This window comes from Lepus europaeus, chromosome 15 (assembly GCF_033115175.1).
Source record: "Lepus europaeus isolate LE1 chromosome 15, mLepTim1.pri, whole genome shotgun sequence".
In the NCBI taxonomy this organism is placed as follows: Eukaryota; Metazoa; Chordata; class Mammalia; order Lagomorpha; family Leporidae; genus Lepus; species Lepus europaeus.
The window spans coordinates 77,871,088-77,888,729 of NC_084841.1; the positions used below are offsets into that span (position 1 = coordinate 77,871,088).

Genomic DNA, 17,642 nt, shown 5'->3' on the forward strand with positions numbered 1-17,642 from the left:
CGATGGCAGGAGCCAGGTGCTTCTCCTGGTCTCCCATGGGGTGCAGGGCCCAAGGACTTGGGCCATCCTCCACTGCACTCCCTGGCCACAGCAGAGAGCTGGCCTGGAAGAGGGGCAACCAGGACAGGATCGGTGCCCCGACCGGGACTAGAACCCGGTGTGCCGGCGCCGCAAGGCGGAGGATTAGCCTAGTGAGCCGTGGCGCCGGCCAGTTGTTTACTCTTAAATATGCCAAAACTAGATTAAGAATTCTTCTTACGAACATGAAAAATGTGATATTTAACATTTAACATTTAAGGGCCCATTTGATATTTTCCTATTTGGGTTCAATTTTCAGAATTTAAAAAGTCACCCTGATCAGCCAGCTGTTATTTTACTCTTGAGACAAGTTCAGTGCAAACCACTCCTGGAGTCACAAAAGCAGCTCCCGGACGCTGTGCTAGAAGAACTGCAGAAAGCAGTCGTGTCCAACTCAGCCTCTGTTCCGGCTTGGCAGGTGAGTTCTCTCCCTTCTTACCGAAGTCCTCAATTAATTCTCCGTGATTTTAGTTGAGGTCAGGGATGTCCTTCATCTTAATGTGTCTCACTTTTTTTCCTTCCAAGATTTACTTATTTAATTTATTTATTTGAAAGGCAGAGTGACAGAGAGAGATGTTCCATGTGCTGGTTCACTCCCCAGTGGCCACAACAAGCAGCTGTGGGCCAGGCCAAAGCCAAAAGCCAGGCACTCCATCCAGGTCTCCCACATATGTGACTTCCCAGGCGTGTTGGCAGGGAGCTGGATCAGAAGCAGAGCAGTCAGGACCCAGACCGACACTTCAGTGTGGGATACTGGCATTGCTGTGCTACAGCAGCGGAGTTTTGAAAATTTTAATTGCAGATATTTTCTCACATCTGTGGTCTGCTTCAGCACTCTCTTACTGTTATTTTTTGAGGAATAATTCTTAATTTTAATGAAGTCTAATTTATCATTTTTAAATGGTGAATGCTTTATGAGGGTCTTCTACTTAAGAACTCAGCTTATTCCGAGTTCATGAAGACTTTTTATGTTTTCTGTAGACATTTTATTGTCTTACCTTTCACATTTAGTCTATAATTTATCCTTGATTAACTTTTGTGAATATTGCCATGGTCAATTCATATTTTTCTAAAAGGATATTTAATTGACCTAATCCCATTCTTTGAAAAAAACATGCCGTTCCCCCTGAATCTCGGTGATGGCTTTGTCATAACTCTCGGCGGTCCCTATTCTTTTCCTTTGGTCTGTTTGTTTACCTCGCTCACAGATTGGTTATCAGTGTCGATGTCTGGTAACATTAAGACCTCCTGCTTTTTGGTCTCATTCAGTTTGTCTTAGTCGTGTTAGGACTTCTGCATGACCACATTGTTAAAATGAACTCCTGCACATACACACAGAAAGCCTTGCTGGCATCTTGGTTGAGGTTGTGTGGAATCCGAAGTTTAATTGGGGAAAGAACTGACAAAGTAAGTCAGTGCTGAATTTTTCTACCCAAGAACGTAATATACATTCCTCAGTTAATTAGTTTGAAATGTTCAGCAATGTTTTACAGTTTTATCCTAAAGTTCTTTTATACTTTTGGGTAAATCTAGATACAATTTTGAGGTACCTAGATATTTATAATTTTTTTGTTCCATTGTAAATGATTTTTGTTTTTGATTTTTTTGGTTTGTGTATATATACAGATGTGTATGTGTATGAAGCACGTATAAATATATATGAAGTTTGAAACATTTAGAGGTACAGTCAGTTTTTATATATTGGTCCTCCAACAACCTTACCAAATTCATTTATTTTCTGAAATGGTAGTTGGATTTTGTATATAGACAGTTATATCCCCTTGTTAATGATAAAATTTATTTTTCTAATATTTACATATTAAATTGTTCTCAATTATGTTGCCTAGAACCTTTAATTGTTAAATAAATGTGACGATAAGTCAACATTCCAGTCTTATTTTTACTTCATAGAAAACATTATTTCATTATCATGAGTTTGTAGTAGATTTTGGTAGATATGTTTATCAAATTAAGGAAGTTCTGAATTTTTTGTGAGAGGCTTGTTTTCTAGAATGAACAGGTCTTGAATTATCCAGGGCTTTTTTTTTTTTTTTTTGGACATTTGTTAGAATGGACCATTTTCTTTATTTTATTGATGTGGTAGATTACATTGACTTTCTTTTTTTTTTTTTTTTTTTAACAGGCAGAGTGGATAGTGAGAGAGAGAGAGACAGAGAGAAAGGTCTTCCTTTTTGCCGTTGGTTCACCCTCCAATGGCCGCTGCGGCCTGCGCATCTCGCTGATCCGATGGCAGGAGCCAGGTGCTTCTCCTGGTCTCCCATGCAGGCGCAGGACCCAAGCACCTGGGCCATCCTCCACTGCCTTCCCGGGCTATAGCAGAGAGCTGGCCTGGAAGAGGGGCAACCGGGATAGAATCCGGTGCCCCAACCAGGATTAGAACCCAGTGTGCCGGCGCCGCAAGGCAGAGGATTAGCCTGTTAAGCCATGGCGCCAGCCTACATTGACTTTCAAATATTAAGATAGCTTTGCATTCTTAGAATAAACCCTACTTGATTATGATACACTTCTTTTTATATATTGCTGAAATCAATTTGCTAATACTTGTTGAGAATTTTTGTGCCTATATTTATGAAAGAAGTTAGCCTGTAATTTTTCATTCCTATAAATTCTTTGTCAGGTCTTCATGTCTGTTATTATTTCTTTTGTTTTTACTTTCTAAAAGATTGTGTTTAATGTTAACATTATTTGTTTCTAAACCATTTGGGAGAATTCACTGTTGAAGTCATTTAGGCCTGGAATCTTAATTATGGATAGTTTTTCAGTTACAGACTACATTTATGTAACAGCTTTTATAACCTGTAATTTTTGTTTCTTGGGCACAGAACTTAAATCATTCTTATTTATTTATTTTTATTTATTTGAAAGGCAGTGAGACAGAGACGGAAATCTTCCTTCTGCTGGTTTACTCCACAAAAGCCCACGACAGCCAGGGCTGGGCCAGGTTGAAGCCAAGAGCCTGGAACTCAATCCAGGTCTCCCACATGAGTGGCAGGGTCACAGACACTTGAGTCATTCATTACCTGCTGCCTCCCAGGGTGCACATTAGCAAGAACTCAAACCCAGGCACTCGGATATGGGATATGGGCGTCCTAAGTGGCCCTTAACTGTGTACCACTTACCCCTAAATAAAACTTTTAGCTTCATCAGAGCTTATTGAATGTGTTGGGGTGGGATCCTGGACGGTACTAAATCAAAATCCTCTGCATTCTCTTTCTGTGGCCCAGTGGCTGGCGTACGTGTATCAGTCCCAGGGAATGATGAGTGCCGCAGAGATGTGTTACAGGAAGAGTCTACAAGTGGCGTCCCAGCAGGGCAGCTGGAGCGGGAAGCTCTCGAGTCTACTGAGACTAGCGCTGCTTGCATTGGAAGTCTGCAGGGTAAGGTCTTGTTGTAGTTGTGATCGTAAAGCTGGGATGTTTAATCTTTCTTTAACATGAAAGCTGTTCACACAGCTTTGCTCTGTGGAGTTCCTTTGTTGTCTTACAGTGCAGTCTCTTCGTTGACTTCATATTCTGGGTTCTTAATGGACATAAAAGTAGCGAAAATCCATAGACTCCTGCAGAACGTTGTCAGTGTTTGGTGTGAAAACAGAGATCACTGTGGTAAATGGTGGGTTGTAGCAGAGTGTGCACTCTTTAGTCTTCGGTGATTGAAATTAGAATTAAATCCAGCACTCTTCCACAGATGACATGCCAGTGTTTAAAATTTCAGCCGCTTCTCAGTTCAGTTTGACATTCTGTCAGAGGGACTTCTATTAATTTACAACTTGACATCCTGTTTTCTGATGCCAGTTTACATATGTTCATCTGCAAGTCTTATTTGCTGGTAGGGAAGAATTGTTGAAGAGCCATGTTTAAGTGAAGGGAGGGCAACTGCAGGACAGGGTATGTGATGTAATCCCATTTGGTGTTTGTGTGTGGTGTATGTGTCTACAAGTACATATCTCCAAGTATGCCATGTGTGCTTGTGTGTGCATGTACTTAGAGAATTATATGGAAGGGTAGATAAGAAACCGGCAATCACTATAAGAACTAGGAAACTTTTCAGCTTTGTTACAATTGCTGTTGAACACATGTAAGTGCTCCTCAGGCCAGGGTGCATGTTCTGTTCATCATTGCTTTTTCATTCTATCTTGTACATAGGAGGGTTTTTGTTTGTTTTTAATGAATGGGCAAATAGTATTGTGGTCAAATCTGAGGTGATTTGGGTGGAAAGGAATGGTGGTAACAGTAGTTGTAGATCACCCACCATTTGTTTGTCTCATAATTATGTTTAACAAAGGTCTTTCTAACCTTGGTAACCGGTGAGCTGTGAAACCACATGTAGTACTTACTGTAACACGCTCTTGAGTGTGTGAACTGGAGACATGGACGCTATTGTAGCCTAACTTACTATGTCTTAGTTATGAATGCTATTTTTTTTAATGCTGGGAAATTTTAAATCTGACCTGGAATAAAACAAATTAGTAATAGCTCTAACAATAGCAAACACATCTAGCATTTAGTCTGTTCTAGGTGCTGTTATAAGTGCCTTACTCAATATACTGTCTTAGCAATCCTATTACAAATGGGGAAGTCAGCTTGCAGAACAGGAATACCCAGGTATACTGCACATCAGTCCACTGCCAACACAAGAGTATTTTCTTTAACAGCCTGTATTCTGATTCTACCATTTACTTCTGGGAAATCTTCCACCAGTTTAACTGTGCAGAGCCATTTTCTTTGACTGTAATAGTGAAGGTATCTTCTTCATCTTCCTGTTGGGTTGTTAGGAATATCAAATTAAGTAACATTTACAGATAACCTTTGTGACCTTCAAACACTATCCAAATGTCATTTGTTCTTGTTAAAAATTTGATACCCAACAAATTTATCTCAATATAATTTTTATTTATTTATTTTCATTTGATTTGAGAGAGAGAGAAGTGGAGGTGGAAAGACAGAGAGAGATCTGTATCTGCTGGTTTACTCCCCAAGTGCCCACAACAGATGGGACTAAACCAGAGTGAAGCGGGAGCCAGAATTCAATCCATGTCGGGTGCAGGGTCAAAGAATTTGAGCCATCGCCTGCTGCCTAGGGTATATGTTAGCAGAAAGCCAGAATTGGGAATGGAGCCAGTGCACTGTCCCAGGCACGCCGGTATAGGATGCGGATGTCCCAAGCAGCAGCTTGACCACTGCACCAAATGCCTCCCCACCCCCATTTCTTATTACAGAGAAATAAAGGAGTTGCCACATTTGCACATAAACAACTGGCAGTGTGGGGAAGATGGAGATATTAAAATTAGTCTGTTTTATGAACTACTACTTAATGTGTGAGTATAGATGAAACAGATATTAAACTGAAAGTTTACCTAAAATGTTACATGTTCAATTCCAAAATAAGATACTAGATGGAGATAGGTATTTTGAAAAATTACTTCTTTTCAATAGAGAAGCAGACAAAGATTTTTCATCTATTGGTTCACTCCCCAAATGCCTGCAACAGCCACAGCTGGGCTAGGCAGAAGCTGGGAGCCAGGAACTCAGTCTGAGTTTCCTATGTGGGCAGGAGGGACTGAAGCACCTGAGACATCGCCTGCTGCCTTCCAGGGTATGCACTAGTAGGAAGCTAAAATTGGAAGTGGAGCCTTGACTCAATCCTAGGCATTTTAAAAGGGGCTGTCGGCACCCCAAGTGGCTTCTTTACCCCTGCACTCCATGCCCATGCTGAATGATACAGATTTTGAAGTGGGTAAAATCTTAACCTGTAAAGGAAGCTATAACAGCATCAGAAGAGGAGTGTTGGAGGTGACCTATGAAGGCATTTCTTGGCAGAGAGCTGTTGTCTCCCCCGTAAACCCCCTCATGTTTCCATAGACACACAGGTGAAGAAGGGACCCTAATAGGGAGAGGGACTTTGCCGTTTGTCCTCTGAGGTCCTGAAGGCGTGTGTACAGAAGCTTGCGGACAGCTGTCTGAAACGTGCTTCTCAGGTTTCTGAGATGTTAATACAGAAGAGAGAGTGCTAGTGTTTCAGGAGAGTGGCCTCACTGGAGACACAGGAGTGGGGGGCAGTTGCTGCAGATGGGATCCCTGGTACTCAGTTTGTGAGATTTAGAAGTGGGCACAGCCAAGTGTGAGAGTGGACTGGCATTATCTTAGATCCTGCCCCGGAGGGCAGTCCACAGGGGTCACGGAATCTTAGCAGAGAGGAAGCTAGAGTTTCCGTATTGCTACAGGATGTGCAGCGAGTAAGCGGAATACAGTTTGGATGCCCCTGTCTCAGATGGTTAACTTAGCAGGTTTTTTGGCTGTCCAGTGATGGGAAAACCATATCCATTCCGTAGAAGCCGTGCTTTGAATGTTGCAGTGTGGCCTTTCCCAGGTTAACAAACACGAACGATCCACTCAACACCAGACAGCGGCAGTGAGCGTGGCTCCCGGTCACCCTGTGCCAACCGAGACGGTGGCACATTGTGCTGCTGGCGAGGGTGTCAGTAGTCAGGTGCGTGAAGTGCATTTCTGACTTACAGTATTTGCAGTGTATGCTAGGTTGATCAGGACACAACCCCATGTTAAGTCAAGGAGCTTCTGTCCGTTTGCCCAGGTTAGCAGAACTGCAGGTGAGCAGGGCTGCCTTCGTGGTCTGTGTCCCTGGCTCCACACTTAGCTCAGTGCTCTGCAATTGCCTTCTTGAATTGTTACTAATTTTTGAACAAACAGCCCTGTGCTTTTATTTTGCACAAGGCCCCAAAGGCTATTGTAGTGCGAATGCAGCTAAGCAACTACTTAAGAAGTTAGAATCTGATAAAGCCAGCCTGAGGGGGTGGAAAAATCAGGCCTGGAGAGCTTGACACCATCTTCCCAGTAGTACACAGGCTTGTGATAATTTCCTAGAGGCCTGGCACCACAGCTCAGAAGAAAAGGCAGCAGTATGAGAGAAGAGAGACAAGCCATCTGCCACTGTCTGAACCCCACCCTAGCCTGGGAGCTGAAGGGCCTGGGGAGGGAGGTTCAGATTCAGTAAATACCTTTCCATGAAGAGTAAAATGGTGAATGGAAGAGGACATCATTTGTGATGAAGGAAACATTGATATGACTCATGAGGACTGCTGTAATTTACATTCAGGAACAGAGAGAAAGTCCTCTTTGAATATATTGCAGAGAGACAGGGAGACAAAAAGAAAAGTACACTCTGATCACATTGTTCAATTTTCCAGTTATATGAAATAACCTTTGTACTGATTTACAGAAAACTTGATATGATTTCTTGGAACTTAGAGAGTGCATTATTAAAAATATCCAGTGAAAGTTTTGTGTTACTGTTTTTTCCCTTTTATTTGAAAGGCAGAGTTAGAGAGAGAAGGAGAGACAGAGGTCTTCCATCTGCTGGTTCACTCCAAACAACCAGGTCACAACAACCAGGACTGAGCCAGGCAGGAGCCAGGAGCTTCTTCCGGGTCTCCCACATGGGTGCGGGGGCCCAAGCACTTGGACCATCCTCCACTGCTTTCCCAAGTGCATTAGCAAGGAGCTGGATCAGAAGTGGAGCAGCAGCCGGGACTCAAACTGGCACCCATATGGCATGCTGGCACCGCGGGCTGGGCCTTTAACACGCTGAGCAATAGCACCAGCTCCGATGTTACCAATTTTTAAAGAGATTTTAGAAAAATGTGCTTCATGCTTGCCTTGTGTTGTTTACCTTCTCAGATGTACCCATTGTCCCAGTGCACCCACCTTACAGAAGATGTCTCACAGCCTCTGTTGTTTTTAAGCTCATTATCATTATAACTTCCTCATCTGTGATGACAGGAATTACTAATGCCTGCACTGCACTGAGAGATTACTGCTCTAACACTTTTAGAATTTAGTATTTGAAATGGACTACATATTGGCTCATTATATTGACTTCATTAAAATGTGTACAATTTTATTTTTAATAAAAAAATTTTAATGCATTTTCCTTATATAATTCAGTAGTGTTCATTTTATTAACAGTTATTAAGAAATACTTATCTATGATATTTTTGCATTGGTATGTATCATAAAACTAAGCATCCATAACCCAACTAATGAATTAATACATTAACATTTCTCATCGATAAGACATTTAAAAATATTTACAGTATTGCCAACTTTGACTTAGTTTTTTACAAAAATTATTTGAAAGAGAGAGAGGTCTCTTATGCACTGGTTCACTCGCCAGATGCCCGCAACAGCCTGGATGTCTGGAACTCAATCCAGGCATCCCACACGGGTAACAGGGATACAAGTACTTGCACCATCACCTGCTGCCTCCCAGGGTGCACATCAGCAGGAATCAGGAGTGGCCCCAGGACTCGACCACAGGCACTCTGATGCAGGATGTGAGCACCCCAAGTGGTGTCTTACTTAACCATGCTGCCCAGCATCTGTCCGTGCCTTCAGCTTTTAAATCTCTGATCTGTTTGCACTTTGTTTCTATATTGAAGTTTTATTAAAATAGTTTAGCCTTTCCTGTTTCTTTAGATAATTTTTGAAATGTAGAACTTTATCATTACCAGTTAACTTATTGTGTCAAAGTTAGCATTTTTATATTTGGTAGATCAAAGGCTTACTAAACCATTGATTTTATTCACCTGTGTAGCGTGGAGCATTTAAAAAATAATAATAATAATGTAGTGTTTTGTAAATGGTGCCTCCTCTTCAAGGCCTTCCTTCCAGCCTACCCTTTGTAGCGCTTCAAGAAAGGAATCAGATCTTCAGTAATGTTCAGTAACTGTGTTCCTTGTATCTTTTGTGTAGATAGGCCAGCGCTCAATCAATGAGAGCTGAACTGCATTCTTTTACAGTAAACGTCTTAAAAACTTGGAGTTAATATGTATGTTTTTGCAGGCTAATATTTCCGGTGACCACTGGCCATCCTTGGTTCAAGAGGCTACAGCTGAAGCCATGAAACTTTGCTTTTGTCCACTGGCTGTTCTTTTGCAAGCCTTGTTACAGTTCAGCCGCAAAATGGGGGCGAGGTATGGAGAATCTTTGTTCATTTTTTTTCTTGGATGCTTCTTCACTTTAAATCCACCTAGGAAACTGTCAAGGAATGATTTCTAATTAGTTTAGCAGACTTTGGGGTTATTCTTTTATCTTTATCCACTTTGGAAGGGGTAGTTCTAGCAACCCAATAAGGAAGAAAACAAGATTTTGTATTTAAGAAATAATTTGATACATAAATACAGAGCAGGAGGTTTGGCAGTAACAGCATTTCAAGTGAAGGCCTTTGAGGGTTTTGTTTGTTTTAAGATTTAATTATTTGAAAGGCAGAATTACAGAGAGGCAGAGAGAGAGAGAGAGAGAGAGAGAGAGAGAGAGAGAAAGAAAGAAAAGCCTTCCATCTGCTGGTTCACTCCCCAAATGGCTGCAATGGCCAGAGCTGGGCTGATCCAACGCCAGGAGCCAAGAGCTTCCTCCAGGTCTCCCATGCAGGTACAGGGGCCCAAGCACTTGGGCCATCTTCTGCTGCTTTCCCAGGGCACAGCAGGGAGCCGGATCAGAAGAGGAGCAGCCTGGTCTCGAACTGGTGCCCATATGGGATGCTGGCAGCGCAGGCAGCAGCTTTACTTGCTATGTCACAGCACTGGCCCCAGCCTTGGAATTTTGTTTTCAGCTTTACGATGAGCCAACAGTGTGATGTGGATTCTTAGAAAAAAGACCAACAGGACCCAAGTTCAAGGCTAAATTAATAGGAGCTGTTTGCTAATGCAGTAAGCCATGGAAAAAGTAATAAATAATCAAAAGACAGAGACGTATTGTTTGTAAGTAGTATCGTTTCATATCCAGAAAATCCAAAAGCTGCTCAGATTAAAATATAAAAATCCAGGCAATATTTTTGTTAGTGGGTAGGGATAGGGCCAGAAATAAATTAGAAGAAAATTACTTAAAGGTCATATAGATGAAAAAAACAAATAAGGGTATGTGAAAACTCTGAAAATAATATCCAGCTCTAACAGCTGTCACGCATAATACAGAAGACCATAAGTAAAATCATAATTCAGGAACAAACATTACTGGAACATGATAGATACTGTAGAAAAAGAGCTTAGTACATGTAAATAGAGTATGTGGCAAAAGACATCCAAAAACAGGGATGAAGGAAGAATTAAGACCCCGTGGCTAATCACCACTTCTATCATTGTTCATTAATGGTCGTTCACATTTAGCTGTTTCTGTCTGACCAGTTTTACTAAGAAATGCTTTTCAGCTGTAATTTTTACTTTTCAATGAACTCTTTATGTTGATGCACATTGTGGGTGACTTGGAAAACACTGGTCCCCTTTCCCCCTGTAATCTTGTTAATACCTCTCTTATTTTTATCACTTCTCTAGACTAGCCCAAATAAATACTAATCTAAGAAAAAAGTGTACATACTATTTTATTCTTATGGAAAAACTTCAAAATGAGTTCTTTAGTTATTGCTACTTACAAGATCCTTCTACTTAGCAGTTTTGAAATTACTGCTGTTTATATTGTTTCTACCAATACAGATATGATGGGGTTCATATATGTTAGTAAATTAGAAAAGAAAAAGATAGGCTATACCTGTAAATCAGCCTGTTAGTACAATGGGTTTGCATACTATGTATGTCCTTGGAACTGTACAATGAAAGCCTGATACTATACACTTAGCTTCTAGTGTGGAGGGTAAATATTTCTTGTCTCACTATGTGTCACTTTTGTGTTATTTATTGATTTATTTTCTGCCTAGTTTCAAAAAGATTAAAAGTGGACCCTCCGAAGTGCTCGTAAAGTACGGCTCTTCTCCCCTTTCTATTTGACATGAGCCTTAGTTTGCTTATTGCAGAATGGCGCTAGTAATAGCAATAGGTTCTGAATATTGAATATGACCACATGTGTAAAAGTGTAGCATATCAGGCACAGGTATCTACTGCAGGATAAACACCTAAGAAATATTAACCATTTTTGTTTCCTTTATCATTATCTGGATTAAAAAATTGTGAGTAATCACATACCACATGCATGTGTGTATGAAATAATAATTTACTTCCTTTGGACTAAATGTAAATTCTTTTTTGCAGAGAGACACGGCGACTTTTGGAGAGAGTGGTCTATCAGCCTGGGTATCCCAAATCTGTTGTATCAACTGCACGTTGGTATCTGCTGAGACACTTACATGCCAAAAATGACGACGAGCTCATTGAAGTAAGGCCTTAATCTTATTTAAGATATTTCATCTTGGACCTAAAATGTGTTAAGAGTTCTTTTTCTTTTCTTTTCTTTTTTTTTTTTTTTTTTGACAGGCAGAGTGGACAGTGAGAGAGAGAGAGAGAGAGAGAGAGAGAGAAAGGTCTTCCTTTTGCCGTTGGTTCACCCTCCAATGGCCACCGCAGCCAGCGCGCTGCGGCCAGCGCACCGCGCTGGTCCGATGGCAGGAGCCAGGTGCTTATTCTGGTCTCCCATGGGGTGCAAGGCCCAAGCACTTGGGCCATCGTCCACTACACTCCCTGGCCACAGCAGAGAGCTGGCCTGGAAGAGGGGCAACCGGGACAGAATCCGGTGCCCCGACCGGGACTAGAACCCGGTGTGCCGGCGCCGCTAGGTGGAGGATTAGCCTATTGAGCCATGGCGCCGGCCAAGAGTTCTTTTTCAAAATTATTCTGTTTTTATGACTGAACTTCAAAAAAACGAGCATGTAATTCTTGAGCCAACAAAAGACTGCAATATCAATTGTGTCATGTTTGAAAATAGGAAAGCATTTATGCTTATGGCTTCAAGGTTAAATCTATATTTTGTATTTTTCCATGGATCGATTATGAAGTTCCTGTTTTGATATTATAAATATCAGAATCCAAGTTATTGGACATAAGTAACAGGACTGTTAAAGCTATGTTTAGAAATAGTTTATATGGGTGTGCATGTATCAAACATCACATGGTACCCGTAAATATATACAAAATCCCGTGTCAGCTAAAAATTCACTAACTAACTAACTAGATAATAAAAGTAGTGGAATGTAAATTCAGCCTGTGTATGTGCTAGATGACTTACAGGGAATCTGCTCAGTTTTCTTTGAGAGTGATTATTTGAGAGGCAGAATCCAAATGAATGGCGAGTCCTGAGGCCCAGGACATTGTTTTGAAACCCTGGGGTCGTAACTGGTTATGAAGTAGGAAGTAGTTGTGTACCAGCCATGGATGACATAGGGTTTTACTTCTTTATTTTTTGTAATGAAATAAAGCAGACTCATGGCTATTCTCACACTTTCCTCTGTCAGTGAATTCTTGTAAGCTTTTTGAAATGAGGGAGGATAGAATTATAGGAGGCTTGCCTAATTGGTCGTACTTTCCTGTGAACCAGTGAGAGCATCACAAGTTTAAGTCATTCATCAGATATACTGAGTTTTATAAAAATGGAAAACTGCTGATCTGAAGCCCTTATTTAGTGAAATTTACAGCCTTGCAAATGTGTTACCATCTAAACCTAACCTGAGGCAGTACCAAGAATCAACTTTTCCTTCCTTCCTTCCTTCTTGTCTATTTCTTTCTGCTTGTCCTCCCTCCCTCCCTTCATCCCTCCCTTCCTGCTTTCCTCCCTTCCTCCCTTTTCTTTGAAAGGCAGAGTTAGAGAGAGGCAGAGGTAGACAGAGAGAGAGAGAGATCTTCCATCTGCTGGTTCATAGCCGCAATGGCCGGAGCTGAGCCGATCCAAAGCCAGGAGCCTCTTCCAGGTCTCCCACGCAGGTGCAGGAACCCAAGGACTTGGGCCATCTTCTACTGCTTTCCCAGGCCATAGCAGAGAGCTGGATCGGAAGTGGAGCAGCCGGGACTCGAACCGGTGCCCATTTGGGATGCTGGCACTGCAGGCGGCAGCTTTACCCACTATACCACAGTGCCGGCCCCCTTCCTTCCTCTCCTCTCCTTTTCTTCCCTTTTCCTGTCTTTCCGCCTTTCTGTGTTTCTGCCAGAAAGGAATGACTTAACTGTACTCACTTTTTCACTTGCTGTGTTATTAGAAATGGATGAACCAAATGGTTTAGTAAAAGGCAAAGCAGTAAACCAAAGGAAAGAGATGCATACGTTGGTACTGGTCTTGCGTTAACATCACAAGAATGGCGTTATATTTGCCTGCCCGTGTTTAGCTTTGCTGCGCTAGGAATGTGATTATTCCTTGTAGCCTATTCAGTTCAGTTTCTCAACCTCAGCTCTACTGAGGCTGTGGACTGGGTGATTCTTTGCAAGGAGTGGTGCGGTCCTGTGGAATGCTGGGTGCTGGGCAGCAGTCTTAATCTTTCTAAGCACTAGAAACCAGAAGTACTGTGCTTCTCCCCACTACCCTGCTAGTGCCAAACAAAAACATGTTCTCCACTTGTCAAATGCCGCCTGGGGTCTAATCACCCTGGTTGGGGACCACTGCTTTAACCTATAGGTAACACAAGGGTACATCAGAAAGTTTGTGGAAACTCTGCTTCATTCTGCCAGTGCCTGCAATGGCCCGGGCTGGCTGGGGCTGGGGTCAGGGTCCGAACAAGGAGTTGTGAAATCAATCCATGTCCCTCACATGGGTAGCAGAAAGCCAGTTACTTGGGCCATCACTGCTGCCTCCCAGGGTCAGTACTGACAGGAAGCTGGAGTCAGGAGCTAGAGATTAAATCCAGGCACTGCAAGGTTAAACACCCACTCTGATGCAAAAAAAATTTTGAAATCCTTGCATAGTTTTTTTCATAAATTATACACATTTTTCTGCTAACTTTCTGAAGGTCTTTTGGATAGTCTTCTTTATTATTATTTTTTTAAAAATGTATTTTATTTATTAATTTGACAGGCAAAGTTGGAGGGAGATAAAGGAAAGAGATCTTCCATCTTTTCATTCTCTCCCCAAGTGGCTGCAATGGTCAGGGCTGAGTCAGGTGGAAGCCTGGAACCTGGAACTCTATCCAGGTCTCCCAGGTGGTTGTCAAGGTCAAAAGCTGCTTTCCCATGTACATTAGCAGGGAGCTGGGTTAGAAGTGGGGATGCTGGGGCTCAGACTAGCGCTCTAATGTGGGATGCTGGCGTTGCAAGCAGTAGCTTAACCCCGCTGCGTCACAGCACTGGCCCGTGGACGTTGTTCTGATGTGTTGTGTAGTATAGGAGAAAGGGTGGGCAGAGGTGCTGGGTGCTACTGTATTTTGTTATGGCCACTGCAGTAGAGGGAAATCAGTAGCTTGGAAAGGAGTTAGAATCTAATGGGGTTCATATTATCTTTTAAAAAAGTGTTTTATTTCTCCTTGAGTTTTCTTTAAAATGTGTGTGACAATTTCTGCTGCACTCTTCCTGAGATGGTTCTGACATGTAAACACATAAGCCTATATAGGCATTTAAAATTGCCTTGAAAAAGGTAGAGTACACAACAGTAAATTGGGTTAAGTGTCTCATATTTTAACCAACAATTTTAGCAACATAATTTCTCTTTTACTCGAGAAAGCTCATTAGACTCATGTGCACCCTGGGAGGCAGCAGGCGACGGCTGAAGTACTTGGGTCCCTGTAACTCCTGTGGGAGACACAGATTAAGTCCCAGGAAGCTGATCAGAAGCAGAGGCCTGGAGACTCGAACCAGCACTGCAGTATGGAACATGGCTGAAAAAATTCTTGATAAACCCTTGATAAAGATTCTTAATAAAGCTTAGAACCCAGAATTAACAAAGCTGTTATTTTAAAAGGGAGCAGTATCATTTTACAATTCTATGCATGAAATGGACTTTTTGGGTAAGGATTTAAACCCAGAAGTATTTTAAACAAAGCCAACCAACAAAAACCTTTAAATTTTTCTAGTTTCTTTTCAAAACATTTAATCTTTTTTTTTTTAATTTATTAATTTGAAAGTCAGAGAGAGACAGACAGACAGACTGCTTCCTTCCCCAATATCCTGCAGCAGGCCAGAGCTAGGCAAGGTCAGATCCACAAGCCAGGAACTCAGTCCAAATCTCTCACATGGTGGTAGGAACCCAAGCACTTGCGCCGTCACCTGATGCCTCCCAGGTTGCACATTGGTAAGAAGATGGAATTGGGAGTGAACCTGGGACTCAGACTAGGGGCTTCTATCTGGAACGTGGGCATCTCAAGGGGTATCTTCAGCACCGCTACAAATGCCAGCACGACCTTTAGTTTTTACCTAGTGCTGACAGAGGAAGCAGTCAAGATGCTGTTCCCCGTGCCTGTGTCTGATGCTGGCTTTGGTTAAGCAGTTCATGTCAGCAGGGACAGACTGCACAGTCACTTTTTCTTATGGAGTCTATTGTTGCCTTTTCAAGACTGCTGCCCTTTGGCGTGCTTGGCTTTTATGGATCTGAACAGAGATACGGATAATAATCAAAACCCTCATATTTCTGCCTGATTCTCCCGCAGGTGCTGGTCAAGAATGCTGAAACTCACAGAGATACAAGGGCATTGAAACTGCATCAGAAATTATCCTCACAATAACAGCTAAGAAGCAAAGAAAAAGGCTGTACGAATGAAGCAATGAATCAGGACCTCCCCAAAGCACCAATTTTTCTAAGAAAAAAAAAATAATAATCATCTATTTCTTTTCTTTTTTTTTAATCTAAAGAACTTAAAGTTCTTAAGTTAGGGATGTAGCTTTCCGTTAACTGTTTACCTAATTTTAAACTGAAAAGCGTCTTTGATTTCAGAAGTCCACAGTGCAAGGAAATCCACAATGCCCTGGGTTGCTCACCAGTTATTTCTAAACCATAGTTTCCTGCTTATGCATGGTGCACAGAATCTTTTTTTTAAGCCCTTACAGTAAAGCCTTAATAGCCATTTTCTAAATAATCTGCAAAAGCAGATTAGTGCATTGAAGAATTTCCATTTATTAAATTCAGTTACTTTTTCTTATAAATTCTGGAGTTCAGACCAACTCATCATAAAATCCAAATAATCTTCTAACTTATTTTGCTAGTGATTCATTCATCTCAGATCCTATTGAAGAAGCATAAGAGTTCAAAGCACTCAGGTGCATGGCTGCGTTTAATGGAAAACAATGCTATCGATGTTTACTCAATCATGCATTTCCTTCAATTATGATGAAAAACTTGAACTTTCTGAAATAAAGTACAGCATCTTACTTTCTTTATAGTATCAGTATGAGAATACTTTAACTTTCAAATTTTAAAACTTGAAAGCATAGTTATCTATTTTTTTCATAAAGCCTTTTACATATTTAAAGAAACTATATGCTGCTTATTTTGGATTTATGATTTTAAAAATGTGGACATTTACATGTTATTTATTATACCAAGATAGGTGGTTATATAATCTATGTGAATGGTTTTTCTGAAACTACAGGTTTACGGTGTCAACTTCTGAGCTAACATAAACTGATAATCTGTAATTAAATTGTATTTCAAAGGCTAATCTGTTGAACTGTAATCTGGTGTTTCCGAAATTTGGCTAACCTTAATAACCATTCAGACCTAGGTAACCAGGGTTTCCAGATGAGAGGCCTCGGACTGTGCGTTTCAAAGGCGTGCCTAAGAAAGTCCGAGATTTGTTTAGATTTGTGAGCTGCCAGATGAATGCAGCGATTCCTCCCTTCCTTTCTGTAACAAGATTAAGCACGCTCCATTCTCTGTGTCTTCCTTACCCTCATAACTGGCTGCTTGTCACAGCCTGGCCCTTAGCCAGAGGTGCCCTGTGTGCAAGGCTGCCTGTGCAGCCTGGTGCCCAGGAAAACACCCCAGCCATTTCCCAGAGCACGCGCTGGCTCCGTCCGCTAAGTGCTTCGGGCTGGTTCTTGGCCTCCGTCTGCTTTCTGGTGTCACCTGCTTCGCCAGGGTGCTTCCATGGGAGCGTGGACTTGATTAGCCTTGGCCCCAGGCCCACAAGGCAAGGGGTAACCTTTTGACTTCCTTGCCAGATTCCCACTGCCAGGGGCCTCAGACCCAGGCTTTGTAGAGAGGAGAGCTGGGAAGACACCTCCACTAACCCATCTGAGGTCATTCGTTCCTGAGTTTGTGCACATACCCTTTCTTAACCCTGGTGTGTCAGCTTCTCTTCAGATTGCTTGGTGCCAGACTAGGCTGAGTGTCCGTAGGATAGTCATTTAATACTGGCTTATAAGGGAGAATGGTGCTAACCAGTGTCTTAAAGCAGAGGAAGTGTGAAATGTATCCAGCATCGCCGGATTCTAGGAGCTCTCAAAGTGGCCTGCATTTCCCTGCAGTTTATACATACGATTCATGTGAGGAATTCAATTAAAGGTTATTTCCTGAAGAACCAATAGTAAGCATTCATACTGTTATTTTATTGTTCTATTTTGTTTGAGAATGGTAGTACATTTTCGGCAATTTTTTATCCACCGCTTGGCTATTGATTAATTAGATGTTTATAGATTAGTTTGGCATGTGATAATTTCCTATGGTAAAACATTTTGGGTCACAAGTAAACTTCCAGGAACATTATGTATTTGGGGTCACTTGTCACATTTCTTGAGATCTCTCTTTTAGTCACTTCTTATCAGAAAAAACAAAAACAAACAAGCAAGCAAAAACCAACCAACCAACCTCGTTTAAAATGCCATGCTCTTTTTT

The 17,642-nt window shown here is 41.7% G+C and overlaps 1 protein-coding gene across 3 annotated transcripts in view; it reads left to right on the forward strand.

Moving 5' to 3' along the window:
• Positions 1–16,182, forward strand: part of SKIC3 (SKI3 subunit of superkiller complex) — an 86,941-nt gene extending 70,759 nt beyond the window's left edge. For all 3 annotated transcript variants that reach the window (XM_062212391.1, XM_062212392.1, XM_062212393.1), the window contains 5 exons: positions 338–496; positions 3,324–3,476; positions 8,955–9,085; positions 11,153–11,276; positions 15,460–16,182. In XM_062212391.1, the coding sequence (XP_062068375.1) occupies positions 338–496; positions 3,324–3,476; positions 8,955–9,085; positions 11,153–11,276; positions 15,460–15,534 (642 nt within the window). In that variant the 3' untranslated portion in view covers positions 15,535–16,182. The remainder of the gene's footprint in view (positions 1–337; positions 497–3,323; positions 3,477–8,954; positions 9,086–11,152; positions 11,277–15,459) is intronic.
• The last annotated feature ends 1,460 nt before the right edge of the window (positions 16,183–17,642 follow it).